The 27,969-nt window shown below is 56.5% G+C and overlaps 1 protein-coding gene across 1 annotated transcript; it reads right to left on the bottom strand.

Annotated features, from left to right (window-relative positions):
• Positions 1–24: 24 nt before the first annotated feature.
• On the bottom strand, positions 25–27,738 carry ZNF341 (zinc finger protein 341). The gene is made up of 15 exons (XM_068149748.1): positions 27,650–27,738; positions 21,164–21,274; positions 19,305–19,492; positions 18,046–18,198; positions 16,793–17,032; positions 15,268–15,463; positions 14,026–14,110; positions 12,941–13,131; positions 11,963–12,159; positions 9,111–9,319; positions 7,212–7,308; positions 6,813–6,945; positions 4,540–4,651; positions 2,683–2,753; positions 25–1,108 (listed from the first exon to the last, which is right to left on the bottom strand). Exons 1-15 carry the CDS (start codon positions 27,678–27,680, stop codon positions 609–611), a joined length of 2,514 nt encoding a protein of 837 aa, XP_068005849.1. The 5' UTR covers positions 27,681–27,738; the 3' UTR covers positions 25–608.
• Positions 27,739–27,969: the final 231 nt, after the last annotated feature.

Here is a 27,969-nt window from a genome sequence, read left to right as displayed (position 1 = left end):
AATACCAACCAGGGAGGAGGCATCTTACACTCCCACAGGACAGGAGGTCCATGGTGTTTATAACACATGTAGTACAGACAAGGTGATCTTTCTACTGACAGAGACAGAGAGAAGAAAGATACCTGAGATGAGTCTATATCAGGGGGTTTTGAACAGTGTTCCCAAAGGATCTCAGGATGAACTTGCTTCCACTAGGAAGGATTGTTTGCTCTTGGAAAGGCCACCCAAATACTGGGCAATACAGCTTTTAGGCCAGAAAAACCACAGATGGGACAGGCTGTGATTTGCAAAGCCACCTGATTGCAGCAACTCTGTTGCAAGTTTGCACCCTCCTTTTCTTACCCTGATTCAGGGAGCTTGAGTCTTTCTTGCCCTGGGCTGAGCAGCAACGCAGAGGGACAAGAAATAACAGAGCCTTTCTCTTCAGTGCCTTGTAGCCACTGGGGCCTTCCAAGCAGTCCTCTGCCCAAGGATGGGAAGAACAAGTGGAGACAAAAGCCATTCTCTCCCATATCCATCTGAGCTCCCCAGAAGAGCTTTGGTCTTTGCCACTGGGATACGCTTCGGCACTGAGCTCCGCCAGCCCCAGCCTCAGCCACACAGTGGCTCTACTCCGTGCTCTGGATGTACACAGGGACAGCCAGCATGGCGCAGGGGCCGTCCGAGGGGCTCTGCAGTTCAGCGAGGCCCAGGTTGGAGGTGATGCTGTTGGGGTGCCTGAGGTCCGAGTCGGCAGCTCCTGACCCCCCCACCACGATGGACAGGACCGCATCCGACTCCTGGAAGGGCTCTTTACCGGGGGCCCCTTCGGGGGGGCTCCCCCCGGCGGCAGCCTCCTTCAGCTCCGCCAGCCCCAGCTGGCCGGGGAGGGCCAGGCCTGCCTTGCGCCCCCGCGCCACCCGCTTCTTCTGGGGCTTCCTGAGGTCCTTGTCCTTGGGGGAGCCCAGCCGGCACTTGTGGTCCTTCATGTACTTGTGGCGGGTGAAGCCCTTGCTGCAGGTGGGGCAGCGGTACTTGTAGTTGCCGGTGTGCGAGCGCTGGTGCTCCACCATGTGGGCACGGCGGCTGAAGGACTTGTTGCAGTACTGGCACTTGTGGATCTTCATCCCTGCACAGAGCAGTGGAGAGAGAGAGAGAGAGCACTCAGTCAGAGAGCCTGCAGCCTCCTGCAGACCTTCAGCAAAAGTCTGCAGCCTGATGTGCAGGACAGCTATGCCTCCCCCTCCAAGGAGGTACACAGAGAATGGCTCAGGTTGGAAGGGACCTCAGAGATCATCTACTCCAACCTCCCTGCTGTGGGCAGGGACACCTCTCAACTAGACCAGGTTGCTCAAGGCCTCATCCAACCTGGTCTTAAACAGGCCCAGGGAGAGGACAACCCATTCCAGAGTCTCACCACCCTTGTACTGAAGAACTTCTTCCTGAGATCCAGTCTAACTCTGCTCTCCCTCAGCTTCAAACCATTCCCCCTTGCCCTGTCTCTAGACACCCTCATGAAAAGTCCCTCTGCAGCCTTCCTGTGGGATCCCTTCAGGTATTGGAAGGCAGCTCTAAGGTCCTCCCGGAGTCTTCTCTTCTCCAGGCTGAACAGCCCCAGCTCCCTCAGCCTGTCCTCATAGCAGAGGTGCTCCAGCCCTTGGCTCATCTTTGTGACCCTCCTCTGAACTCACTCCCTGAGGAACACCTCAAACAGGCACCTCCTCACTCAAGAAGCCCCCAGCTTGCTAAGCAAAACAACCCAAAACCCTAAAGAGACATGAGGCCTTGAGCAACCTGGTCTAGGGAAAGGTGTCCTTGCCCATGGAAAGGGTGTTGGAACTAGATGATGTTGAAGGTCCCTTCCAACCCAAACCATTCTATGAACAAATGAATAGTGCCAGGCAAACCTGCAAGAAAAGGCTGAGCAGCTACACCTTGGATCTCTGTGTTCAGGAAGTTGCACTTTGGTTTTTCTCCCAAGTATGGGGATGGGACAGCCTGAAATCATCCACTGCACTGTCAGCACAGCCCCATCTGACCACTCCCTGCAGGCCTTTGGACACCACAGGCACAAGAAAAAGACTTTCAGTTCTACCCCCAGCAACCAGAATCTGAACATTCCCCAGGGAACAGATTCTTTTCCTTTATTAGGAATGGGAGCATCATTTTGGTGCACAAGGAGAGAGGAATCAAATCCCATGAGATCTCCTCTTGAATGTGAGATTCTTTGGGGGAGGAACAGGCAGAGCTCTCTGGATATTCATTTGACAGCAAACACATCCAGCTCTGCCTACAGATTGAAACTGCCCTAGCAAACAGCCCACAGCTCAGCCACAGCTCACTTAGGCCTGCAGCAGAGGCAAAGAGCCTGGAATTAAGAAGCATTAAGAACTGAGGCCTCTATGTGGGAAACACTGTGCCATGGGGTGGAACATCCTGGCACAGCAAACTAGACTGTGGCTGTGTTGGCTGAGAGGAGGGAAAGCAGCTGTCAGGATCATCCTGCACTCATGGGGGTATAAAGCAGAAGCCCTTTTACAGTTTGCTGTCTCCTGTTCCTCAGGCTTGCTCCTTCTACGTGCTCCTGCAGCTGCACAGCACAGTATCACAGTATCACTCAGGTTGGAAAGGACCTCAAACAGCACTCCCAGCCCCTTTGCTCCCAAGCTGCAGGAGCAGCAGCCCAGGCAGAGCTGCACTTACCCGAGTGGGACAGGATGTGAGCCTTCAGCTTGTCAGGCCTGTTGAACTCCTTATTGCAGCCTGTGTGGCTTCTGCAAGGACAACACATGCTGGTGAGCAGCCTGAACCAGCCGAGGAACCACCTATGAACACATCCTGAACCAGAAAGAGATCCACAATCCTTCTTAGCAAGACTACTTCAGCCCTTCTGGAGAGGGGCCAGAAACACACAGGCTGCTGCTGGGACATGTGGCTTCTGCTAGACTACACACAGTCTGTCTGCTAAAAGCAGCAGGTTCAAGATCCCAGCTGGAGACAAAAGTATTTTGGAAGGAGCTACAGGTCTGCTGAGCAGCACCTGAGAGAACTGGGGTTGTTCTGCCTGGAGAAAAGGAGGATGAAGGGAGACTTCTTGCTCTGTAACTCCCCTGAGGGGAGGCTAGAGCCAGGTGTGGGCCAGCCTCTTCTCCCAGGTAACAAGTGAGAGGACAAGAGGAAATGGCCTCAAGTTGCACCAGGGCAGGTTTAGGTTGGACATTAGAAGAAACTTCTTCACTGACAGATTTCTCAGCCGCTGGCACAGGCTGCCCAGGGAGGTGGTTGAATCCCCATCCCTACATTTGAAAGCCCTGTGTTTCAAAGAGGCAGAGATGTGGTGCTGAGGGCCATGGTTTAGCAGCAGCCTCACTAGAGAGTAACTGGGTTTGAGGATTTTAAAGGTCTTTTCCAACCAAAGTGATTCAATGATTCTACAAGGTGGCTGGAGCAGGGAGAAGTCTTGGCTATCTCAGAAAACCCATGGCTGTGCCATGGATGTGGGCTGCACCTGCTGAACCTGGCTTTCTCTGGCTCCTACATCAGTTCCTGTGGCCAAGTGCTTTCTGAGACATGGCAGCTGGGGAGGGCCCATCATTCAGGCAACCCTGTGCTCCTGGTCCCAGTGCTCCCAGTGCAACTTCTCATGTAGGCAGGCCCCTCCGAGCCTCCGTGGACCGAGATGAAGTGATGTGGTCCCACAGGAAGTCAGTGACAGAGAACTGGGACTTCTGGGCTCCCAGTTCAACAGCACACAGCATTCCTGCCTCCCCAAGAAGCAGCAAATTGGCAAATGCCACACATGTACCCTAAAGTACCCAGAAATAGAATAGAATTAAGCAGGTTGGAAAAGACCCTTGAGATCATCCAGTCCAACCTACCACCCAACACCACCTGATCAACTAAACCATGGCACCAAGCACCCCAGACAGGCTCTTCCTAAACACTTCCAGGGATGGTGATTCCAACCACCTTCCTAGGCAGCACATTCCAATGGCCAATCTCTCTTGCTGGGAAGAACTTTCTCCTCACCTCCAGCCTAAACCTCCCCTGGCACAGCTTGAGACTGTGTCCTCTTGTTCTGGTGCTGGTTGCCTCGGAGAAGAGACCACCCCCCACCTGGCTACAACCTCCCTTCAGGGAGTTGTAGACAGCAGTAAGGTCTCCCCTGAGCCTCCTCTTCTCCAGGCTAAGCAACCCCAGCTCCCTCAGCCTCTCCTCACAGGGCTGTGCTCCAGACCCCTCCCCAGCTTTCTTGCCCTTCTCTGGACACATTCCAGCAAGTCAACATCTTTCCTAAACTGAGGGGCCCAGAACTGGACACAGGACTCAAGGTGTGGCCTAACCAGTGCAGTGTACAGGGGCAGAATGACCTCCCTGCTCCTGCTGGCCACACTGTTCCTGATGCAGGCCAGGATGCCATTGGCCTTCTTGGCCACCTGAGCACACTGCTGGCTCATGTTCAGCTACTATTGACCAGTACCCCCAGGGACATTTCTTCCATCCCAAAGGCCATGCCAGACCCACTGGGACATGCCACCAAGCTGGAGCCAGGCTACATACGAGAAGGGGCATTTGTATTTCTTGAAGGGCTCGTGGATCAGCATGTGGCGCTTCAGCTTGTCCTTGCGGTTGAAAGCTGCCTCACACACCGAGCACTTGAAGGGCTTCTCCCCTGGAGAAAGACAACAAGAGTCACCAAGAGTCCAGTCACACACACAGGCCTGGCCCAGTTACCACAGGGCTGTCTCATGTGGCAGCTGGGCCACTCTGCACCCAGACTCCCCCCAGCTTCCCTACCCAGCCCAGGTAAATGGATGGATACAATCCACACCACCCACGCTGCTCCTGCTCTCCAGGCCAGCTTTCACACCTTCTGCAACCACAGGCACTGGGGAGGCCACCTCTGTCCCACTCCAGATGGTGCAGTTCTGGGCATGAAGCCAAACCAAAACCATTTATAAAGGTTTTGAAAAGGAATTGGCTGGATGGTTGCAGTCAGAGTGATGGTCAACAGCTCAGTGTCTAAGTGGAGAGCAGTGATGAGTGTTGCTCCTAAGAGGTCAATGTTGGGACCAACTTTCTTTAACATCTTTGTCAGTGACATGGACAGTGGGGTAAAGGCACCCTCAGTAAGCTGTGTGGTGCAGTTGATACACTGGAGGGAAGGGATCCATCCAGAGGGACCTGGACAGGCTGGAGAGGTGAGCCCATCACAACCTCAGGAAGTTCAGCAAAGCCAAGTCCAAGGTCCTGCAGCTGGGTCAGGACAATGCCAAGCACAGATACTGGCTGAGTGGAGAATGGATGGAGAGCAGTGATGAGGAGAAGGACTTGGGGGTGCTGGGTGATGAGAAGCTCAACATGAGCCAGCACTGAATGCTGCCAGCCCAGGGCCAGCCATGTCCTGGGCTGAGCCCCAGCAGTGTGGGCAGCAAGGGCAGGCAGGGGATTCTACCCCTCTGCTCCACTCTGCTGACACCCCACCTGGAGTCCTATGTCCAGCTCTGGAGCCTACAACATGAGAATGACAAGGAATTGTTAGAGTGGATCCAGAGGAGGCCACAAGGACCATCTAAGGGCTGGAGCACCTTCCCCATGAAGACAGGCTGAGAGAGTTGGGGCTGTTCAGCCTGGAGAAGAGAAGGCTCCAGGGAGACCTTAGAGCAGCCTTCCAGGATTTGAAGGGAGCTGCAGGAGAGCTGGGGAGGAACTTCTGACAAAGGCCTGGAGTGACAGGACAAGGGGAAACAGCTTCAAGCTGGAAGAACTTGGTTTAGATTAGACATAAGGAAGAAATTCCTCCCCGTGAGGGTGGGGAGACACTGGCACAGGTTGCCCAGGGAGGTTGTGGATGCCCCCTCCCTGGAGGTGTTCAAGGCCAGGTTGGATGAGGCCCTGAGTAACCTGGGCTGGTGGAAGGTGTCCCTGCCCATGGCAGGGGGGTGGGAACGAGATAATCTTGAAGGTCCTTTCCAACCCAAACCATTCCACAATCTCCTGGACCTCTGTCACTAACTCAGGGATTGTGCTACAGGCTGGGGGCAGAGTGGCTGAGAGCAGCCAGGCAGAAAGGGACCTGGGGGTCCTGGTTAATAGCAGCTGAACAGGAGCCAACAATGTGCCCAGGTGGCCAAAAAGGCCAAGGGCATCCTGGCCTGCATCAGGAACAGTGTGGCCAGCAGGAGCAGGGAAGTCATCCTGCCCTGTGCTCAGCACTGGTCAGGCCACACCTTGAGTCTTGTGCCCAGCTCTGGGCTCCTCAGTTTAGGAAAGATGTTGAGATGCTGGAAGGTGTCCAGAGAAGGGCAACAAAGCTGGGGAGGGTTCTGGAGCACAGCCCTGTGAGGAGAGGCTGAGGGAGCTGGGGTTGCTTAGCCTGGAGAAGAGAAGGCTCAGGGGAGACCTTCTTGCTCTCTCCAACTCCCTGAAGGGAGGTTGTAGCTTAGTGGGCGTTGGTCTCTTCTCCCAGGCAAGCAGCATCAGAACAAGAGGACACAATCTCAAGCTGTGCCAGGGGAGGTTTAGGCTGGATGTTAGGACGAAATTCTTCCCAGCAAGAGAGATTGGCCATTGGAATGTGCTGCCCAGGGAGGTGTTGAGTCCCCATCCCTGGAGGTGTTTAGGAAGAGACTGGATGGGGTGCTGGGTGCCATGCTTTAGTTGATCAGGTGGTGTTGGGTGATAGATTGGACTGGATGATCTCAAAGGTCTTTTCCAACCTGGTTAATTCTATTCTTATTCTATTCTATTTCTTCCAACTCCTAGAGTCAGCTCTGACTTTGCTTAGCAGGCCAAGAGGCAGGGCAGGGCAGGGGCAGCAGGGGCAGCCATACCCGAGTGGATGTGGGCGTGCAGCTTGAGGTAGTGCTCCCGGCGGAAGAACTTCTTGCAGACCTGGCACTTGAACTTGCTGCCCCCTCCGTGCGTGGGGATGTGGCGCCGCAGGTACCGCTCGCAGGGGAACACCTGCAAAGGCAGCCAGACATGGAGGGGAGAGGAGGGGAAGAGGGGGGGAGGGGGGGGGGAGAGGGGGGGAGAGGGGGGGAGAGGGGGGGAGAGGGGGGGGAGAGGGGGGGAGAGGGGGGGGAGAGGGGGGGAGAGGGGGGGGAGAGGGGGGGAGAGGGGGGGGAGAGGGGGGGAGAGGGGGGGGAGAGGGGGGAGCAGGTTCCTGCCCCCATTAAGAGTCCTAGCTAAATGTCCAGGAAGAAGCTCCACAGCAGTCTCCCACTCACCTTCTGGCAGTGAGGGCAGGGGAAGTTGTGTGTGGCTGTCTGAAGATGGTGCTCCAGGGCCTCTGGGGTGGAGTATTTGTTGACACACTTCACACACCTGAGTGCAGAGAGAAAGGACACGGCCTGAAAGCAAGGCTGTGGCCAGCAAGTCCCACACCACGGGCAGCACTGCCCAGCACGTTCACCAGCCACCTCCCAGGATGATTTCTGACAGGCTCAGGTTGGTACAGATACTGCCACCACCACCCAGGTGCTCCCAAACCTCAGCAACCCACAGAGCCAGGCCACACTCAGCCTGCGTCCTTCAGAGGGAGAGATGCTGCAAAACTAGCTGCAGAAGCCTTTCAATTGCTCCTGCTCTTCCACACAGACTCCCATGGCAGCACCCAGAGCTCAGCACGTGCTCATGTGTTCAGAGAACCACAGAACCATTTTGGCTGCAAAACACCTCTGAAGTCATCCAGTCTAACCATTCTCTAACCCTACCAAGGCTGGTGCCAAACCATGGCCCTCAGCACCACAGCTCTGCCTCTTTGAAACACCTCCAGGGATGGGGCAGAACCACCTCCCTGGGCAGCCTGTGCCAGGCTTTGAGGACATTTTCTCTTGTCCTGTCACTTGTTACTGGGGAGAGGAGACCAAGCCCACCTGGCTCTGACCTTTCAGAGAGTTGTAGAGAGCCAGAAGGTCTCCCCTCAGCCTCCTTTTCTCCAGGTTGAACAACCCCAGTTCCCTCAGCTGCCTCTCTCTAGACCCTTCACCAGCGGTGTTCTCCTCTGAACCTGCTCCAGCACCTCGATGTCTCTCCTGCAGCAAGAGCAAAGTGTCTCCTCATGCAGACAAGCCCTAAGTAATGACTTCCCCTTACTTGGAACACCTCCTCCCATCTTCACTGCACAGAGAGAGCAGCTCCCAGTGAAGGAGCTGGGAGCAGGGTCAGAGTGTAACAGCAGTTACCCATGGCTGGGGCAGCCAGAGAGTGACATCCTTCCACCTGGGCTCTCCAGCATGAAACAAAGCTTTAACTCATGCCACTACCTGGGCCTTCTCCATCCAGTTCAGCTGATCTCACACATCCTGGCAGTATTTCTGTTGAAGACCTCTGCCAAAGCTGACTGCTAAAGGGCCATGGGGGCATGCACCACCAGCTGTGAGCACAGAGGCACCCACACCAGCTGTCTGTTCTGAAACCCTTTTCCTCTGGTCAGTCTGAGCTTTCTTCAAGATGTAAGCAGGGCTCTGCTCTCAAAGAGCCCCACCAGCAAGCTGTAGGATGGAGTTCCACCATACAAGGAGAACTAGAATTCATGCAAGAAGTAGCAAAGACTTATTCCATGAAGCTCCTAAGTGGCCTCATTGTCTTCTGGGCTTCCTACTCCTCCTCTATAGAAGCTCTTTGTGGAACTTCTCAGCTACTTCACTTCCCTCTTCATCTACTTCACTCATTTCCCTCTGCACCAGCAGAATGGCTTTCTCAGGTAGACACTTGCACAGCAAAGGTACAGAAAGTTCTTTTGGGCACAGCTTCTCCAGCCCACACATCCATTCCTGCAGCTGTTTAAGACTCCCAGAAAACAGCCTGGGAATGTGGCTTTCCTGGGTCTCAGGCCCAGCCCAGTGCAGGTTCAGCTGTGGCCATCTCATTCCTGACTGGTGCTAAGAGGTCTTGCAGTGGTGAGTAGCTGATCCCAGCCTTGGGAAGATCCCTCTTTTCCCAAGAGGCTCCTTGTGTTCCAAGTGCTTGGCCCCAGCAGCCTGGCAGAGTGGCCTCTATTTTCCACCTGGGTGGCCAAAAGAGCACTCACCGTGCAGCCCCCTCTGATGTCCCCACCACTCAGCCAAAGACCCTCTGCACCCCCTCACTCCCACAGGCCTTGTGAGCACCCATTGCTACTGTACTTGTACATGGCCACGTCCTTCTTGGGGCTGTGCTGGGGCAGCAGGCTGTGGGAGTACTGGTGGACACCCAGCTCGTACAGGGAGGGGAAATCCTTGCTGCAGAGGTGGCAACGGTAGCTCAGCTCCTCCTGGTGGCTCTTGATGTGCTCAAGGAATGACTCCAGCTTCTGGAAGGTCTGAGCACAGGTCTTCACCACACACTTGTACACCTTGGAGAGGAAGGAAGAGCAACTGGAGTGGCACAGCATGGCAAGAGGGAAAAATCCTCTGCCAACAGTGGCCTTCTGTTTTGGAAATCCTTGCCACTGGCTCATCTACGGAAAGGGACCACTGCCCCTCCTGCTGGGACAGAGCTGAGCTGATGTATCACAGTATCACTAAGGTTGGAAGAGACCTCGAGGATCATTGAGTCCAACCTATCACCACAGACCTCATGACTAGACCATGGCACCAAGTGCCACATCCAATCCCCTCTTGAACACCTCCAGGGACGATGACTCCACCACCTCCCTGGGCAGCACATCCCAATGATGAACGACTCGCTCGGTGAAGAACTTTCTCCTCACCTCGAGTCTAAACCTCCCCTGGCACAGCTTGGGACTGTGTCCTCTTGTTCTGGGGCTGGTTGCCTGGGAGAAGAGACCAACCCCTTCCTGGCTACAACCACCTTTCAGATAGTTGTAGAGGGCAATGAGGTCACCCCTGAGCCTCCTCTTCTCCAGGCTGAGCAACCCCAGCTCCCTCAGCCTCTCCTCACAGGGCTGTGCTCAAGGCCTCTCCCCAGCCTTGTTGCCCTTCTCTGGACACCTTCAGGTCTCTCAATGTCCTTCTTAAAATGAGGGGCCCAGAACTGGACACAGGACTCAAGGTGTGGCCTAACCAATGCAGAGTCCAGGGGCACAATGACTTCCCTGCTCCTGCTGGCCACACTCTTCCTAATGCAGGCCAGGATGCCCTTGGCCCTCTTGGCCACCTGGGCACACTGCTGGCTCATGTTCAGGCGGCTGTCGATCAGCACCCCCAGATCCCTCTCTGTTTGGCAGCTCTCAGCCACTCTGACCCCAGCCTGTAGCTCTGCATGGGGTTGCTGTGGCCAAAGTGCAGCCCCTGGCACTTGGACTTGTTGAATGCCATCCCATTGGACTCTGCCCATCTGTCCAGTCGGTCGAGGTCCCTCTGCAGAGCCTTTCTACCCTCTAACTGACCAACATCTGCTCTTAACTTGCTGTCATCTGCACATTTGCTGCTGACTGACTCAATGCCCTCATCCAGATCATCAATGAAGATGTTAAAGAGGATGGGGCCCAGCACTGATCCCTGGGGGACGCCACTGGTGACTGGCTGCCAGCTGGCTGTGGCACCATTCACCACCACTCTCTGGGCTCAGCCTCCAGCCAGTTCCTAACCCAGTTCAGAGTGTAGTGGTCCAAGCCATGAGCTGACAGCTCAGACAGCAGTTAGCAATAAAGCAGCACCGTGCTTCCCAGAGCACCCCACCGTGCCCACAGCCATAGAAGAGCTCACTCAGGGCTCAGTGGTGAAACCCAGCCCTGCCCTTACACAACCTGGTGGTAAAACATCCCCTCCCTCTGCTGCCCTCCTCAGAGGAAGGGTCTTCAAAGAACAGTGCTGAGCACCTCAGCATCAACATGCTGACAGCTTCAGGGGAAGACAATGGCAGAACCTGCCAGGAGCTGAAAGCTCTGCAAACACAGATGGTCAGGGCACTCCCTAAGAAAGGAAAGGGGGAGAAAACCTGAAACCCCTCGAGTGGGTGAGACCACAACACCCCAGCAGTGACTGTCCCATGACCTGAGAGCTGCCCCCTACACTGGAAACTTCAGACTTTGCCTCTTCATTTCATAGTAGTATCATAGTATCATTCAGGCTTGGAAGGGACCACAAGGATCATCTAGTTCCAACCTCCCTGCCATGGGCAGGGACACCCCACACTAGATCAGCCTGGCCACAGCCTCAGCCAGCCTGGGCTTAAACACCTCCAGGGACAGGGCCCCAACCACCTCCCTGGACAACCCATTCCAGGGCTTCACCATTCTCATGGGGAAGAACTTCCTCCTCACCTCCAGCCTGAATCTCCCCACCTCCAGCTTCATTCCATTCCCCCTAGTCCTATCACTGCCTGAGATCCTGAGCAGTCCTTCCCCAGCCTTCCTGTAGCCCCCTTCAGATCCTGGAAGGCCACAATGAGGTCACCTGGGAGCCTTCTCTTCTCCAGACTGAACAGCCCCAAATCCTTCAGTCTGTCCTCATAGGAGAGGTGCTCCAGCCCTCTGATCATCCTCCTGGCCCTTCTCTGGACACCTTCCAGCACCTCCAGATCCCTCTTGGAATAGGGGCTCCAGAACTGGAGGCAGTACTCCAGGTGGGGTCTCACCAGAGCTGAGCAGAGGGGGAGAATCACCTCCCTTGCCCTGCTGGCCACACTTCTCCTGATGCAGCCCAGGATCTGATTGGTTTTCTGGGCTGCAAGTGCACACTGAGAGCTCCTGGTGAGCTTCTCCTCCACCAAAGATTTACAGACTCTGAGATCCCTGTGATGCTATCACAAATGCAACCACAAAGTAAAACTAAACCAGGAAATGCTGGCTTTGAGCTTTTTATTATTTCTAAGACAGCCACCCAAACCTGCTCAGCAGACTTCTCACTTAGCAGAGGGGCAGCAGCAGAGCTTTTCAAAGCCACCCAGAGCACACAGCTGCAACTCAGCCAAGCAGAGAGCTGAGCTGCACTGGAAGCACTGGCAGCTCTGCAGAAGACAGACCCTGCAGCCAGTGCACTATGTGAAGCCCATCCCAATCTTGTCAGCAACACAGGGCACCCTCTGTCCCTACCTGCTCGTTCTTGTGCTGTGTCATGTGTGATTTGAGCTGGAAATAGGTGTTGAATTTGCTGGGGCAGAACTGGCACTGGTAGGAGCTGTCGATCAGCACCACCTGCTTGGTTTCCAGTTTGCCTGCCTCGCTCTCTTCCAAGGGGCTCAAGTCTTGGGGTGGTGGTGCTGGGTTCCTTGAGGGCTGCTGAGTCAAATCTGGAGAAGGGGAGAGAGAAAGTCACAGCCTGCCATGAGATAGCTCTGAGAGCTGCTCTGCTGAGACACAGCAGGCCTGGCTCTGGCTCCAGACTCTTCCTTCCTTTCAAAGTCAGACTCTTTAGGTCAGACAGATCTCCCTCCCTACAGGGCAGCTTTACCTTTGTCTATAGATCATTCAGGGCTCCAACTACTCCAGCTTCTTATCATCACACCATTCTCTTTCTCAGGGACATAACTGTGCTCTGTGGAGCAGAGCAGCCCTCCACCAGTGAACCAGAACCAGAGCTGCTCACATCTCTGGCAGGAGACAAGAGGTAAGGTCCAATCAGCAGCTCACAGTCTGTGATGTCTGCAGAGGGCAGCTCCAGTGGGGCCTTGTCCTAGATGTGACATTGTCACTGCACTCCCTCCCCTCCTACCAGGACCAAGGCCACCAGCAGGAAGGGCATCCAGCAGCTCTTCTCTGCCTCAATGATTGCACACTGCAAACAAGCCTGCACTAAACCTCCGCTGGGCCTGCCTAGGTGGCACAAGCAGTGCCCAAACTGCATCTGCAGGGAGTAAGATGGAGGAGGACACCTCACCCTGTCTGCCATTCCTGCCAGCTGGAGTGGAGCAGACATGACTCAAGCCTCTGGTGTGTGCTGCCAAAGCCCACAGGAGGCATGCAGACAGCAGCACACAGCCCCCATTTCCCCTCCCTCCCTGGCTGGGGGTGCAGGGACATGCAGACTCCACCGCTCTAAGCCCATGCCCACAGCACCCCCAGGCAGCAAACCTGTGTGCTCCTCATCCTCTGGCTGGTTGGGATTCAAGGCCATGACCTGCAGGGTGATGGAGTTGCGGGAGATGGTGCAGCCCAGGCCTGGGGGCCACACTTTGTGTGTCTGCATGTGCTTCTTCACGTTGGACTTCTGGGCGAAGGCTCGCCCGCACACGATGCACTGGAAGGGCTTCTCACCTGTGTGACTGGAGGCAGAAGGCACCACATCAGCAGCCCAGCAGAGGCAAGAGGCAGCCCCCAGGCACGGACTCTGGGGAGGTGGCTGCCCTGCAGGGCTCTGCTTGGCAGATCAGCACCTGGCCCAGCCAAAGGAGGGCTCTGAGATGTGATGAAGTGGAGCAAGTGGGCTAGGAGAGGCCTGGGGTGACAGGTCTGGTGCACAGAGCAAACACTCCTGGTCTGGGGATGATGAGGAGAAGCAGGAGAAGAAGAGAGCTCTACAGCAGCACATTAGCTTCCAGTGGAATGTGCTGCCCAGGGAGGTGGTGGAGTCACCACCCCTGGAGGTGTTCGGAAAAGGCTTGGATGTGGCACTGGGTTTAGCTGTCAGGAGGTGTTAGGTACTAGGTAAGAGGTTGGACCTGATCTGAGGTCTTTTCCAGCCTGGTTGGTTCTATGATTGTCCAGGTGCCTTGGACACCCCATCACTTCCTCAGCTTTTTCTTCCCTATAAACCCTGCACATTTCCCTTTCAGCTTGCAGCCCCTTTTACCCCTGGAGCAAGAGGGGACTCAAACAAATAGAGCAGCACATGTGAGGAATCTAGTCTGGGAAAGGGAGCACAATGCCCACTTGTTCCTTCTCTTGAAACTTGAACTTGAGTCTGGTACACTCTGTTGGGAGAAACTTTGGAGTCTTTAACTGCCTCTTGCTGAAGAGGGGGACGGGAGAGGAAGAGGGGGACGGGAGAGGAAGAGGGAGGGGCATGAAAGATCACCTCCCAGTGCAAGGGATGAAGGATCACCTCCCAGTGCAGCACAGATTCTGTGTCTACTTTCCCTGGGGGAGCTGTGCCCACCTCCACCCCAGCCACTCTGCTGTGCCCACCTCCACCCCAGCCACTCTGCTCTGCCCCTTACCTTCTGATGTGCTGCTGCAGATCAAAGTTCTTGGTGAAGGCCTTGTCACAGTAAGTACATTTCAGCTTGGGGGACTTGGGTTTGCCTGAAAGAGCAAGAGCACAGCCAGGAATGAGATCCTGAAGCACAAGCCCCTCATCCCAAGGCATGTCTATTCAGGAGCAACAAGGAAGGACTTCTGACAGGGTAAGATCTGCCTGGCCAGACTGGGGAGAGGTTATGGGCACAAACTTGTTTAATGTAGGCTGAGCCAACTCTAGAGGTACTGAGGAGAGCAGCAGTGGAGGGGGCAGGACATCCCCTTCAGACATTAACCTCTCCAGGGATTCCTCCAGCTGTGCTGCAAAGGACCTCCTTTGAAGGCATGTTTGGCACTGGGAACCACACAGCATTAGTGAGAGGAAGGGCCCTGGTTCTGCCTCTCTCCTGGGAACTCCCCAAGGCCAGGCCTCAGCCACAGCTCATGGCATGGTGCTCCCATCCAGAGGATCAGTCACACCTCCTCTCTGCTGTGAGAAACCAATGGAAAGCAGCAGATCTCTGGGCTGCTCCAGGAAACTCTGGGCTAGTGCTGCAGCCTGCACAGTCACTGACACCTCAGGAAACAAGGTTAACCCCTAGCATCTGTATGGTTGTAACTCCAGAGGCCCAGCCTGCCTGTGGAGGAAGGCCACTGTGGCTTTCTTCCACCCCTGTCACTCAGAAAGTGTTTGCATCACACCAGCACTGGGCTGGATCTGCCACACCTCCATCCTGGAATGGGGCACATCCCTGTCCTGCCTCAGCTGGGAGGTTTTCTTCACAGGCACTGAAACATGTGGCTAGGATGGGTCTGCTGAGCCCCTGAGGAGGGAGTCTTGGAGGCCAGGACACATCCAGCCCCACAGCCTTGGCTGGGCAGTCTTCCTTGGGTTAAACCAGCCCCAGCTCCAACACCTGACTTTGCAGGACCTCCCCACCTCGGGTGTGAGCCAAGCAGCATGTGGCTGCAGACTCAGCAGAGGCTTGCCCATGCAGCAGCTCAGTGACACTCCCTTCACACGCTCTCAGAGGGGCCAGACGAGAAGCACTCCTGAGAGCTTCACGAGGGCACCGAGCTCCTCTCCAGAGCTGCACACCCAGCCAGTGCCACCCCTAAGGGCCTGCACAGCCCATGGCTCAATGCTCCACAGCACAGTGGCCCAGGAGCCAGTGCAGTGGCAGTGCAGTGGCAGTGCAGTGGCAGTGCAGTGGGGCACTCACCTTCCTGCAGCCCGCTCTCCGTTTTGCAGCGCCGGCTTTTGGCAGCGGAGGCGGCATCGAAGCCAACCACGGTGCCCCCTCCTGCACTGTTCAAAGGGGTGGCAGTGCCAGTGCTCTCTGACTTGAAGCCCTGCTTCCCAGGGCTGTAGACAGGAGGAGAAGTGTACACAGGGCTTTCCACACACTGGCTTGGTACCTGCAAGGGTGCAGCTGGTCAGTGGAAGCAGCTTTGCTACACTGTGCCCTCACCTCCGTGCCCAGCACCACCTCCCACTCCAGGCCAGCAGTGTGGCTGCCTCCTGCCACCCTGGATCAAATGTCTGTAACTAAAGCTGCATGGAATTGTTTGGTTGGAACAGGCTTCTGAGATCATCCAGCCCAGCCATCACCCCAACCCCACCACGGCCAGCAAACCACATCCCCAAGCACTATGGCCACAGCTTTCTTCAACACCTCCAGGGATGGAGACTCCACCACCCCCCTGGGCAGCCTGTGCCAGTCCCTGACCACTCTTGCAGCAAAGAGATTTCTCCTCATCTCCAACCTAACCCTCTCTTGGCACAATTTCAGGCCATTTGTTCTCCTTCTATCACCTGAAACTAGGGAGAAGAGCCCAACCCCCACTTCACTGCAAGCCCCTTTCAGGGGGCTGTAGAGAGCTCCCCTCAGCCTCCTCTTCTCCAGACTAAACCCCAGCTCCCTCAGCTGTTCCTGCCCAGCCCTGTTCTCCAGACCCTTCCCCAGCTCAGTTGCCCTTCTCTGGACCTGCTCCAGACCCTCAATGTCCTTCTTCGAGTGGAGGACCTAAAACTGGACCCAGTACTCAAGGTGTGGCCTCACCAGTGCCGAGTACAGGAGGACAATGCCTGCCCTGCTCCTGCTGGCCACACCATTGCTGATCCAGGCCAAGATGCTGTTGGCCTTCTTGGCTACCTGGGTACACTGCTGGATCATGTTCATACAGCTGCCCACCAGCACCCCCAGGTCCTTTTCTGCCTGGCAGCCTACACCAGCACAACATGAAATTCTCCTGCTGAACATTACAAAGCATCCAGCAGCTATTACAGCAGGAAGAGGACAGCAAAGAAACACCCTGAAGGAGCCACCAGTCCCAGGGTTCTCAGTCTTTCCTCCTCACAGAGCTGCTCCAGGCCCCTCAGCAGCTTTGTAGCCTCCACAGGACTCTCTCCAGTCGTTCCCTGTCTCTCTTGAACTGGGGAGCCCAGAACTGGACACAACACTCCAGACGTGGCCTCACTAGAGGAGAGAGAGGAGGATAAGAACCTCCCTTGGGCTGCTGGCCACACTCCTCCGACTGCACCCCAGGATTCCATTGACATTCTTGGCCACAAGGGCACGCTGCTGGCTCACACTGAACTTGCTGCCCACCAGCACCCCCAGGTCCTTCATCCCAGAGCTGCTTTCCCAGCACATCCCCCCAGGCTGCCCCTCCCCGTTGCTCCAGGCCTTGCTGGCTAGCAGCGGCACAGCAGCCACCCCGCCCCCTGCCCCGGCCCGGCCGTACCTCCATGGGCGGGTAGGGCTGCATGCCCAGCGTCTGGATCTCCACGGCGCCGCTGGCTGCCATGGCAGCAGGAGCGTTGTACACTTCCACCACGCCACTGCCCCCCACGCTGGGCTGCCCAGGGCCCCCCATGCTCGGCGGGGGAGGCGGCGGAGGCTGAGGAGGGGGCGGCGGCGGGGGAGGCGGCGGCGGGGGCGGCTGGGAGAGGTAACCAGCCCCGGGGTGCATGCTCAGGCTGCTCTGAAACCCGAAGAGGAGAGACAGACAAGGTGTTAACCATGCAGCAGTGTGAGCTGGGGCTGGGCTGTTCCCTCACACACTTTCCTACACCCCCACTCAACTCAGCAGCTGCAAAACAGTGACCCTGTGTGGTCACACGGCTGGGGCAGGCTGGGCTGCCTTCCAGAGACTTGCCATCACCTGCCAGCAGTGATGGGGACTCCACCACCTCCCTGGGCAGCACATTCCAATGGCCAATCACTCTCTCTCTGTAGAATTTCTTCCTAACCTCCAGCCTAAACCTCCCCTGGCACAGCTTGAGACTGTGTCCTCTTGTTCTGGTGCTGCTTGACTGGGAGAAGAGACCAACCCCCACCTGGCTACAACCTCCCTTCAGGGAGTTGGAGAGAGCAAGAAGGTCTCCCCGAACCTCCTCTTCTGTAGGCTAAGCAACCCCAGCTCCCTCAGCCTCTCCTCACAGGGCTGTGCTCCAGACCCCTCCCCAGCTTTCTTGCCCTTCTCTGAACACCTTCCAAAATCTCAACATCTTTCCTAAACTGAGGGGCCCAGAACTGGACACAGGACTCAAGGCCTCAGGACTCAGGCCTGACCAGTGCAGTGTACAGGGGCAGAATGACCTCCCTGCTCCTGCTGGCCACACTCTTCCTGATTCAGGCCAGGATGCCATTGGCCTTCTTGGCTGCCTGGGCACACTGCAGGCTCATGTTCAGCCTACCATCAACCAGCACCCCCAGGTCCCTCTCTGCCTGGCTGCTCTCAGCCACTCTGACCCCAGCCTGTAGCACTGCATGGGGTTGCTGTGGTCAGAGTGCAGCACTTGGCACTTGGACTTGTTAAATGCTATCCCATTGGACTCTGCCCATCTGTCCTCCCCAAGCCTGGCAAACTGGGAGGGTGCCCAGGATTCAGTGTTGAAGCCAGTCTCTGGAGTCTGATCCAGCCAAGAGGACTCTCCTGCTGGCCAAGCACAGCCCCATGCAGCAGGACTCCCTGGCCCCATGTGTGTCCCTTACCTGCGTCGGGGGCTGCACGCTGGGCATGGGCTGGTCCAAGGATGTGAAAGCAGACATGGCTGACATCAGCACCTCATCACTCACCAAGATGTTCCCCTGCACCAGGGTCTGGATCAGAGGGGATGGGGGCACAGCTATGTATGTAGAAATTTGCTGAAGGGGGGAAAAAAAAAAGAGGAAGCACTGTTGCCCAGGACAAGCACCAGCAAGGGGACAAAACAAAGAGCAAAAGCCAATGACACTGCAATTGCCTGGGCCTCAGACACTCAGCCTCTCTCACAGCCTCTGCTCAGCAGAGGAGCCACAGGAATTACCTACAGCTAGAAACTGCCTAGGTGCTGAGGCCATGGTAGTTTCTAGCCCTAACAACAAGGTTGCTCCAAAAGTGCTCTTCAGAGAAGGAGGTGAAAACTGTGGCAGTGGCTTGGGAAGTGGCCACTGACTGCAATTTAAAGGAGGGGATAGTGAACATGATCTGCAGGACAAACTGGCCAGGGACTAGCTCTGGCCTTTCCTGGTTTTTTTCCCCCTCAGGTAGGGAAAGTGGAGAGCTGAGGGAGACTGCTCTGGCTGCAGATGCTGAAGGTCTAGCTCATCTCTTCAGACTGAAGTTAGGTTACAGGAAGGGAGGGAGGGAGGCTGTCCTCATGTTCTGGGTGGAAACACCTCAAGTTTGCAGCCCTGAGCAGCAGCATCCGCTGGCACTACGTTAACCTGGTCTGAAAGCACTTTGGAAACCACCACAGCTGCAGGCACAGTGCATTTCATGCACAAAGGGCTTGCTCCTGAGAAGTCAGCTGGGAAGGAGTCACTCCAGAGAGGACATTCCCTTAGCACTTGTCATACCATGGCATATGGGCTTACTTGCAGGAAACCAAAGGAGGGATGAAGCTTCCAGACATTGCCCTCCTCTTCAGCCCAGGGGACAGCAAAAGCCTCCAGGCATGAGGTCAGCCTGCCAGGCTGTGCCACTGGAGCTCTGGGGTACAGCCAAGGTCTGGCTGTAGCACAGACACAACAAGAAACCCCTCCTTGCCCTTAAAAAAGGCTGTCAGACAGTCATGCTGGAGGAGCCCTTGCTGCAGAGGACCAGGCAGCTTTACCCACAAGGTCAAAAGCCAACAGGACCACAAGTGAGCCTCCTAAAACAGAGGTCAGTCATGGGGCACCACTGGATCTGAAAGCATCACCCAGAGGTGCCCCCCCACTCCCAAAAGCATGGCAAGAGTGCAGCAGAGACTCTGCCTGCGGCCCAGTACCTGGCGGCTGGCGCTGGGAGCCGGCTGCCCTGCGGTGATGGAGGGGCTGTACACACTGTTGGTGGCCAGGGAGACTGTGGAGAGGGAAGGAGCGTTGCCCTGGCACTGCTCTCTCTTGTGCATCATGAAGGCAGGCAGGGAGTTGAACTGCTTCTTGCACTTCCCACAGAGGAACACATCTTCATCATCTGCAAGGAAAGAGACGGGAGCAGTGCTCCAGGCTTCCCTCTGCATTCCCCAGTGCTGCACCCAACCACCACAGCTGCAGGAAAACAGACACCTTCTGGAGCTTAGCACCTCAAGGACATCATCATCAGGTATCAGCTGCAAGGCCCAAACTGTCCCTCCTGCCCAGTCCCAAGCACTCCTTAAAGCCATCTGATACAACTGAGTCCACCTCAGCCCTGCTCCTATATACAAGACCTACCTGGGACAAACTGACTCCTTTTTGTCTGTCTTCTCATCCCACAGACATGACCAACCAACCCAGCCTTGCTGCTGTAGCACATCTGCTCTCACACAAAACAGCTTCTTGACAAGCCCCTGTGTTATGCCAGCCAAGGCAGATATTATGTCTCAGGTTGCCTAAAGGAAGAGAACTAACTTGGAGCCAGGGACAGAGTTAATGGCAGCTTGGGTCTGAAAGCCATCCTGCCACCAGACTGCTGGTCTCTGGTGCCTCTGCTTGATGTTAGAAGCAGAAAAAGGGACAACCCAGTTACCATATCCTAGATGAGATCTGCAGCACTGGCAAACCACACCAGCACAGACCTTTCTGAGCTCAGCCCAGTCAGGCTCCCAGGGCCCTGCCTCCTGTTTGCGTCTCTGCCTGAAGCAGGACGCTTTTGGGGACACAGGCTGCAACTCCTCCAGGGGATAACTCAGCATCTACCCAGAAAGTCCTAGTCAAGCCCTGTGAGTGTTGATGGGCACAGAAGTGCCCAGCTCCCACATTCAGTCCCACTCCATGACTGGAGCAGTTGCAGGTGCCCATGGGATAAGGAATGGCTCATTACATGGCAAGTGTGAACGGTGACCAGCAGGAGTGGCAGGCAGAGCTGCTGCTGTCCCCCTTCATGCCTTGGCTGGGAACACATGGGCAAGTTCATGGTCATGACTGTCTCCATCTCTGCTTGCTTGGGCACTGCCCCTTTAGCAGAATCACAGAATAGTAGGGGTTGGAAAGGACATCTGGAGCTCAAGCCCAGCACTGCTTCCAAGGAAGGTTCACCTAGAGAAGGTCACACAGGAGCACATCCAGGCAGGTCTGGAATGTCTCCAGCGATGGAGACTCCACCACCTCTCTGGGCAGCCTGCTCCAGGGCTCTGTTACCCTTAAATTCAAGAAGTTCCTCCCCCTGTTTAGATGGAAATTCTTATGGTCAACTCTGTGCCCATTACTCCTTGTCCTGTCACTGGGCACCACTGACAAAAGCCTGGACCCATCCTCCTGACACCCACCCTAGAAGTATTGATCAGCACCAGTGAGATTCCCCCCTCAGGCTGCTCTTTCCCAGACTAAACAGCCCCAATCCTCTCAGTCTTTCCTCATCAGAGAGATGTTCCCTTCCCCTCAGCATCTTTGTAGCCCTCTGCTGTGCCCTCTCCAGCAACTCCCTGACCCTCTTGAACTGGGGAACCCAGAACTGGACACAATATTCCAGATGTGTCCTCACCAGAGCAGAGCAGAGGGTGAGGAGAATCGACCTTCTGGCCACACTTTTCTTGCTGCACCCCTTCTGCTCAGGGCTCACAGCACTGGCAGCTAGCTGCTGCCAGAGTGGCAAATGCAGGCTGTGGGAAGAGATCTGCAGCCCTCCTGGCCCTCCTCTGTCCCTCCCAGCGCTCCCAGCACTCACCCATGGACTGGATGGCGCTGGAGGAGTTGACATTCTGAGCAGATGGGTCTGTCACACCTCCCTGCCCATCCAGTAAGGACTGCACAGCCAGCACGGTCTGATTGTCCATTCCTGCAAGGAGACACAAGCATGGATGGCACGGGGAGCACGGCTGGACACCAGCAGCTCACTCACCAGTCGCTCGCCACCTGCTGCTGGCTTCTCCCAGAGCCGTGCTCACCTTCCCACCCCCCTCCACACCTCACACCTCATGCTGTGACACAGGAAGGAAAGGGAAGGAGGAGAAGGAAAGCCAAAAGAGACCTTGGTTTGGGGCATTTGGTGTAGAGAGGAAGGATGCTTACAAAGAGCAGGGAATCCCAGAACCACAAGATGTTAGGGTTTGGAGGGGACCTCTGGAGATCATCCTGTCCTATGGCCCTGCCAAAGCAGGATCACCCAGGGCAGGTCACACAGGAACACATCCAGATGGGTCTTGAAAGTCTCCAGAGAAGGACACACCACAACCTCTCTGGGCAGCCTGCCTCAGGGCTCCAGCACCCTCATAGCAAGGTAGTTTCTCCTCATGTTGAAGTGGAACCTCCTGGATTCCAGTTTGTGTCCATTGCCTCTTGTCCTACTATTGAGCACCACTGAACAGAGACTGGCACCTTCATCTTCACACCCACCCCTCAGATATTAATAAGATCCCCTTTCAGCCTCCTCACCACTGAACAGAAGGAGGAGACATGTGGGATCTCACAGGCCAGATGGGTTAGCAGCCTGGGTGGATGTGCCTGTGACAGTGACACAGCCCAGACAAGCCCTGAGGAGGGTGAAGGCAAAACCCTTGATGTGCAGCAGCTCCACTCAGCACCAGTCCAGAAATGCCTCCCTGTTTCCAGGGCCAGCATTCCCAGAGCAGATCAGACACAGGGCTAGAATCATAGAATAGAATCATAGAATCAATGAGGTTGGAAAAGACCTCAGAGATCATCAAGTCCAACCTGTCACCCAACACTTCCTGACAACTAAACCATGGCAGCAAGTGCCTCATCCAATCCCCTCTTGAACACCTCCAGGGATGGGGACTCCACCACCTCCCTGGGCAGCACATCCCAATGGCCAATCTCTCTTGCTGGGAAGAACTTTCTCCTCCAGCCTAAACCTCCCCTGGCACAGCTTGAGACTGTGTCCTCTTGTTCTGGTGCTGGCTGCCTGGGAGAAGAGACCAACCCCCACCTGGCTACAACCTCCCTTCAGGGAGTTGGAGAGAGCAAGAAGGTCTCCTCTGAGTCTCCTCTTCTCCAGGCTAAGCAACCCCAGCTCCCTCAGCCTCTCCTCACAGGGCTGTGCTCCAGACCCCTCCCCAAGCCTCGTTGCCCTTCTCTGCACACATTCAAGTCTCTCAATGTCCTTCTTAAACTGGGGAGCCCAGAACTGGACACAGGACTCAAGGTGTGGCCTAAGCAGTGCTGAGCACAGGGCAGAATGACTTCCCTGCTCCTGCTGGTCACACTGTTCCTGATGCAGGCCAGGGTGCCCTTGGCCTTCTTGGCCACCTGGGCACACTGCTGGCTCCTGTTCAGCTGCTGTCAGCCAGGACCCCCAGGGCCCTTTCTGCCTGGCTGCTCTCCAACCACTCTGTCCCCAGCAGGATTCAGATCCAGCTTTTAAGAAGGAAATAAGAAGTGTGGGTGTTCCTGAGAGAGATGCTTTGGGAGGACCTGCTCAGCCACCAGCTGCCACCCTGGGACACCCAGGAGAGCAAGACCATGGCTGCACCTACTGCCAGGACTGTGCTCCTCCAAGGGTTTCCCTCCAGCAAGAGCTGCCAGCTGCTCTCTCTCATTTCCACTCACAGAATCATTTATTCTGGATTCTTTTAAAATCATGTCAGAGTTCTAAATAGTTCTAGAAATATTTATTACAGAAACTGGAAAGGACCTTTAAGGTCATTGAGCCCAACCATTAACCCAACACTCCCAAGTGTTGAGGAAAAACTTCACTCTAAGGGTACTGGAGCCCGGGAGCAGGCTGTCCAGAGAGGTTGTAGAGTCTCCTTCCCTTGAGACTTTGAAGCCCCATCTGGATGTGTTCCTGTGTGAGCTGCCCCAGGTGACCCTGCTTTGGCAGGGAGCTTGGACTGGATGATCTCTGCATCTCCAGTGTGAAGCAAGGTGCACTCAAGGCTCTGTGAACACCACTGTCAATCCCTGTCACCAAGAGGAAGCTGCAGACACCGCACATAGAATAGACCAGGTTGGAAGAGACCTCCAAGATCATCGAGTCCAACCTATCATCCAACACCGCCTAATCAACTAACCCATGGCACCAAGCACCCCATCAAGTCTCCTCCTGAACACCTCCAGTGATGGTGACTCCACCACCTCCCCAGGCAGCACATTCCAATGGGCAATCACTCTCTCTGTGTACAACTTCCTCCTCACCTCCAGCCTGAACCTCCCCTGGCTCAGCCTGAGACTGTGTCCTCTTGTTCTGGTGCTGGCTGCCTGGCAGAAGAGACCAACCTCTGCCTGGCTACAACCTCCCTTCAGGGAGTTGGAGAGGGCAATAAGGTCACCCCTGAGCCTCCTCTTCTCCAGGCTAAGCAACCCCAGCTCCCTCAGCCTCTCCTCACAGGGCTGTGCTCCAAGCCCCTCACCAACTTTGTTGCCCTTCTCTGGACACGTTCCAGCAAGTCAACCTCCTTCCTAAACTGAGGGGCCCAGAACTGGACACAGGACTCAAGGTGTGGCCTAACCAGTGCAGTATACAGGGGCAGAATGACCTCCCTGCTCCTGCTGGCCACACTGCTCCTGATGCAGGCCAGGATGCCATTGGCCCTCCTGGCTGCCTGGGCACACTACAGGCTCATGTTCAGCCTACCATCGACCAGCATCCCCAGGACAGCACTGTTCTCTAGCTGCTGGGGAGCAGAAGGCACCAGCAGCTACTGGGAGGCAGGAGATCACCCTACCTGACACACTGCCCTGAAAGCAGCCTTTTCACACACACCCCAGGGAGGCAGAGCCACGCTGCAGGTCCAGTTCTGCAAGCCTGTGCTTGGCCAGAGAGCTGTCACCAGCCCTGCAGGACAGCCTCACCAGCAGAACACCACTGGAGCAGTCCTGGGTGGATCTTCTGGCATCCACACAAGCCCTGCTTTAAAACACACCTCCTGTTGGACAAAGAACCTCCTGGGCAACTGCAGGGGCTGTGCTGCAGGTTCCTGTTGGTACATCAAACCAAGGGAGTGAAATGGAGCAGTCCTTCATCAGCAGGAGGAAGCTACCAGGATAAGAAAGTTAAAAGAGGGAGCAAAAAAAATCCAGGTGAAGTGTCTCAAGCAGAGTTTGCATCAAGAATTCCACCCCTGAAGTGCCTGGCACTGGACAGTTGGGTTTTCTTCTGGCACACAGCCAGATCTTCCATGTAATAAAAGCAGATGACTGCCTCAACCCTGCTAGCCTAAGGAGAAGCCAAGACCTGAAGACAGGCAACAGTGATGCAGCAATATTGTCAGTGTTGTGTTCAGCCTTCTGCTGGAGACAAGTGGCCCTGGACAACAGAAAGAGCATAGAACCACAGCATGCTCTGGGATAGGAGGGACCTCAAAGATCAGCTAGTTCCACAGGCAGGGACACCTTCCACTAGACCAGGGTGCTCAAAGTTCCATCCAGCTCGGCCTTGAACACTTCCAGGGATGGAGCATCCAACTGCTCTTCAACAAACAGGCTGCACTTCATCCATTCAGCAGCTCCCACAGGTGTCCACGAGTCCCAGCAGTGTCTCAACACAGCACTACCACAGAGGGAAATCCCCCAGTCCAGTAATCCAGGCAGAGTCACTTGGTCACACAGATGCCATTCACAGCCATCCACAGGCTCCAGGAGAAAGCTTTGGCTTGATCCTGCACCCATTCCAGCCAGCAGCAGTCTGCAAGGTGTTCTTCATAGCCATGAAACCTGAAACACAAGCCCTCTCCTCTCTCCAGCCTTTCCCCAGAGCCTGACCAAAGCAAGGCTACGTGGGGAAGCTACAGCACTACTGATTTGTGCTTGTCCCTTTCAGACTTCTCCCAGCTAGAGATGGAACAAGACTGCCCAGGTGCAGCTTTCCCCTCAAGCCCTGAGTTCTGAGTCTTTTTTCCTGACCAGCTTGCTTTAGTGACAGGGACAGGACACTTCTGCCCCTTGGCTGCTCTCAGCACCACACACACCTGCCAAATCACCATGGACGTGGGAACCCAATCGAGAAACAAACCAAAAGAGCTCAGCTGCTAAAAGCTGTGAGCTTCAAAACAAAACAAACAAAAATCACCCTCCCCCCCCCTTTCATTTGGCTCAAATTTTTGATCTCACAGAATCACAGAATTCTTGAGGCTGGAAGAGAACTCTGAGATGACCTGGCCCAACACCACCACATCAACCAGACCATGGCACTAAGGGCCACGTCCAAGCTTCCCTTAAACACCTTCAGGGATGGTGGCTCCACCACCTCCCTGGGCAGCACATCCCAGTGTCTGATTGCCCTTTCCATGAGGAAGTGCTTCCCAACACCCAACCTAAACCTCCCCTGGCACAGATTCAGCCCATGCCCTCTCATCTTGTCAAAAGTTGCCTGGGAGAAGAACTTGACCCCCACCTTACTGCAACTTCCCTTCACCTCCAGCCTAAACCTCCCCTGGCACAGCTTGAGAGTGTGTCCTCTTGTTCTGGTGCTGGCTGCCTGGCAGAAGAGACCAACCCCCACCTGGCTACAACCTCCATTCAGGGAGTTGGAGAGAGCAAGAAGGTCTCCCCTGAGCCTCCTCTTCCCCAGGCTCAACAACCCCAGCTCCCTCAGCCTCTCCTCAAAGGCAACTGACCTGACAGAACAGAGAGGAACATTTCTTCTCTGCTCTTTTCCCACTGCTGCCCTCACAGGTGCTGTCTGCAAAGCACAGGGTGATGTCCCCATGCAGGGCCTCCCTCCCAGCCAGCAGCATCCTCCCACATGAAGGGAAATCACGGGTAATCCAGTTTAGGGAACAAATGCCTTGTGAAATAGTTTGTCTCCTAATGGGCTGACCCTCAGCACAGGTCAGGCTGCCACAGCTTAGCACATCCATAGAATCACAGAATGACTGGGGTTGGGAAGGACCTCCAGAGATCATTGAGTCTAAGCCCCCTGCAAAGCAGGGTCACCCAGGGCAGGTCACCCAGGAACACATCCAGATGGGTCTTGAAAGTCTCCAGAGAAAACCACTCCACAAGCTCTCTGTGCAGCCTGCTCCAGCACCCTCACAGTACCTCTGTTTTTCTCATGTTGAGAAGGAATTTCCTGTGGCTGAGTTTACATCCATTGCCCCTTGTCCTATCACTGGGCAGCACTGCAAAGAGCCTGGCTCCATCCTCCTGGCAGCCACATTTGTATGTATTTATACAGACCCCTCTCAGCCTTCTCTCCTCTAGACCAAACAGCCCCAGGCCTCTCAGCCCTTCCTCATCACACAGCTGTTCCAGTCCCTTCTTCATCCTCACAGCCTCCCTTGGACTCCCTCCAGTAGCTGCCTGTCCCTCTTGAACCGGGGAGCCCAGAAGCGAACACAACACTCCGGCTGTTGGTCTCACTGGGGCTGAGCAGAGAGCAGAAGTCGCTGCCGGGGGCACCTGCCTGTGACACGGAGTCCCAGCGCTCAGCGCCACACGTGAGCAGGACTGGCTGCTCCGCACAAGGGGCAGGAGCCAGGCACTGCCCCGCTTCTGCCGGAGAACACAGACCCCCGGCACCCACAGCAGCCGCCCCGGCGTGCCCATCCCCGGGGCGCAGCGGCGGTGCCGGCAGCCGGAGCCCCGGGCACGGGGAGATGAGGGACCCAGGATGGAGCCGCATGTCCCAGCGCGCTGGGCACAGGGTGAGGGGTGGGGGTGCCCTGGGGGCTGTTCATCGCGTTTAAGGGGCACAGAAGAGAGGGCGAGGGCAGCGCACCGGGGACAGGGGCTGGGAGATCACGGGCTGCGACGGGGACGGGGAGGGGATGGGGCGCACCGGGCACGAGGCTAACGGGGGCTGCCCGGTGCGTGGAGCACTGCGGGGACGCCCTGTCGCAAAGGAGGAGGATGGCACAGGCCCAGGGTACCGGCAGGTGCCAGGGATGGCCCAGGGAACCGAGGGCAGCGCGCCGAGCCCCGGAGCGGCAGCAGGGGATGCCCGGAGCGGTCCCGTCCCGCCCCGCCCCCGCCGTTCGCGCCGCCTGCTTGCCCCGGGGCCGCGCCGGTGCGCGCCGCCGCGGGGGTGGGGGTGTGGAGTGGCAGGGGAGAGAGGCGCGGCCCCGGCCCCCGCCCTGCCGGAAGCCCCCCGCGCCGCGCCAGGCCTCTGCGGGGCGGCCCCGCCGCGGCCCCTTATCCCGCCCGGCGGCGGCACGGAGCGGCGGAGCCGGGGCTTAAGGGAGGGCGAGGAAAGGCGCATCCCCGCTGTCGGCCCGGCACGGCCCGGATGGGCTGGGTGCGGCGGCCCCGTTACCTTCCAGCGCCTCGAAGATCGCCTGCGCCATCTTGGAGCCGGGACGGCCGCGACCCGCCAACCGGAGCGGGCACCGGGAGCGGCCGCGGCGCCCGCCGCCAGGGGGCGCCCTCCGCCCGCCACGGAGCTCCGGGAGGGCGGGAGGGGACCGGGGTTAGGGGGACAGGGACGGGGCGGCCCAGCTGCTCCGGGCAGTGACCCTGCGGCCGGGCTCGCTGGGGGTTTCACGTTTAACTCGGACTGCGGCGGAGCGCCTCGGGGGTCCAAGGAGGCCGGGCCTCGCAGAGGAGGGCGGGAACCACCTGGCGGCTGCACCTGCC

The sequence above is a fragment of the Melanerpes formicivorus genome, unplaced genomic scaffold (genome assembly GCF_026170545.1).
Source record: "Melanerpes formicivorus ecotype bairdi unplaced genomic scaffold, bMelFor1.0.p_v2 SCAF_19, whole genome shotgun sequence".
Lineage (NCBI taxonomy): Eukaryota > Metazoa > Chordata > Aves > Piciformes > Picidae > Melanerpes > Melanerpes formicivorus.
The sequence above is the reverse complement of the archived record's forward strand: the minus strand, read 5'-3'. Positions and strand labels throughout refer to the sequence as shown.

Bases quoted from the DNA above. Each gene is read 5' to 3' on its own strand.
- ZNF341 (XM_068149748.1), bottom strand. From the start codon at position 27,680: ATGGCGCAGGCGATCTTCGAGGCGCTGGAAG. The intron at 18,199-19,304 runs GTACTGGGCCGC...TCCCCCCTTCAG, and splicing joins CTCCCAGCGCCAGCCGCCAG to CAAATTTCTACATACATAGC. The intron at 17,033-18,045 runs GTAAGGGACACA...TTCGGGTTTCAG, and splicing joins GCGTGCAGCCCCCGACGCAG to AGCAGCCTGAGCATGCACCC.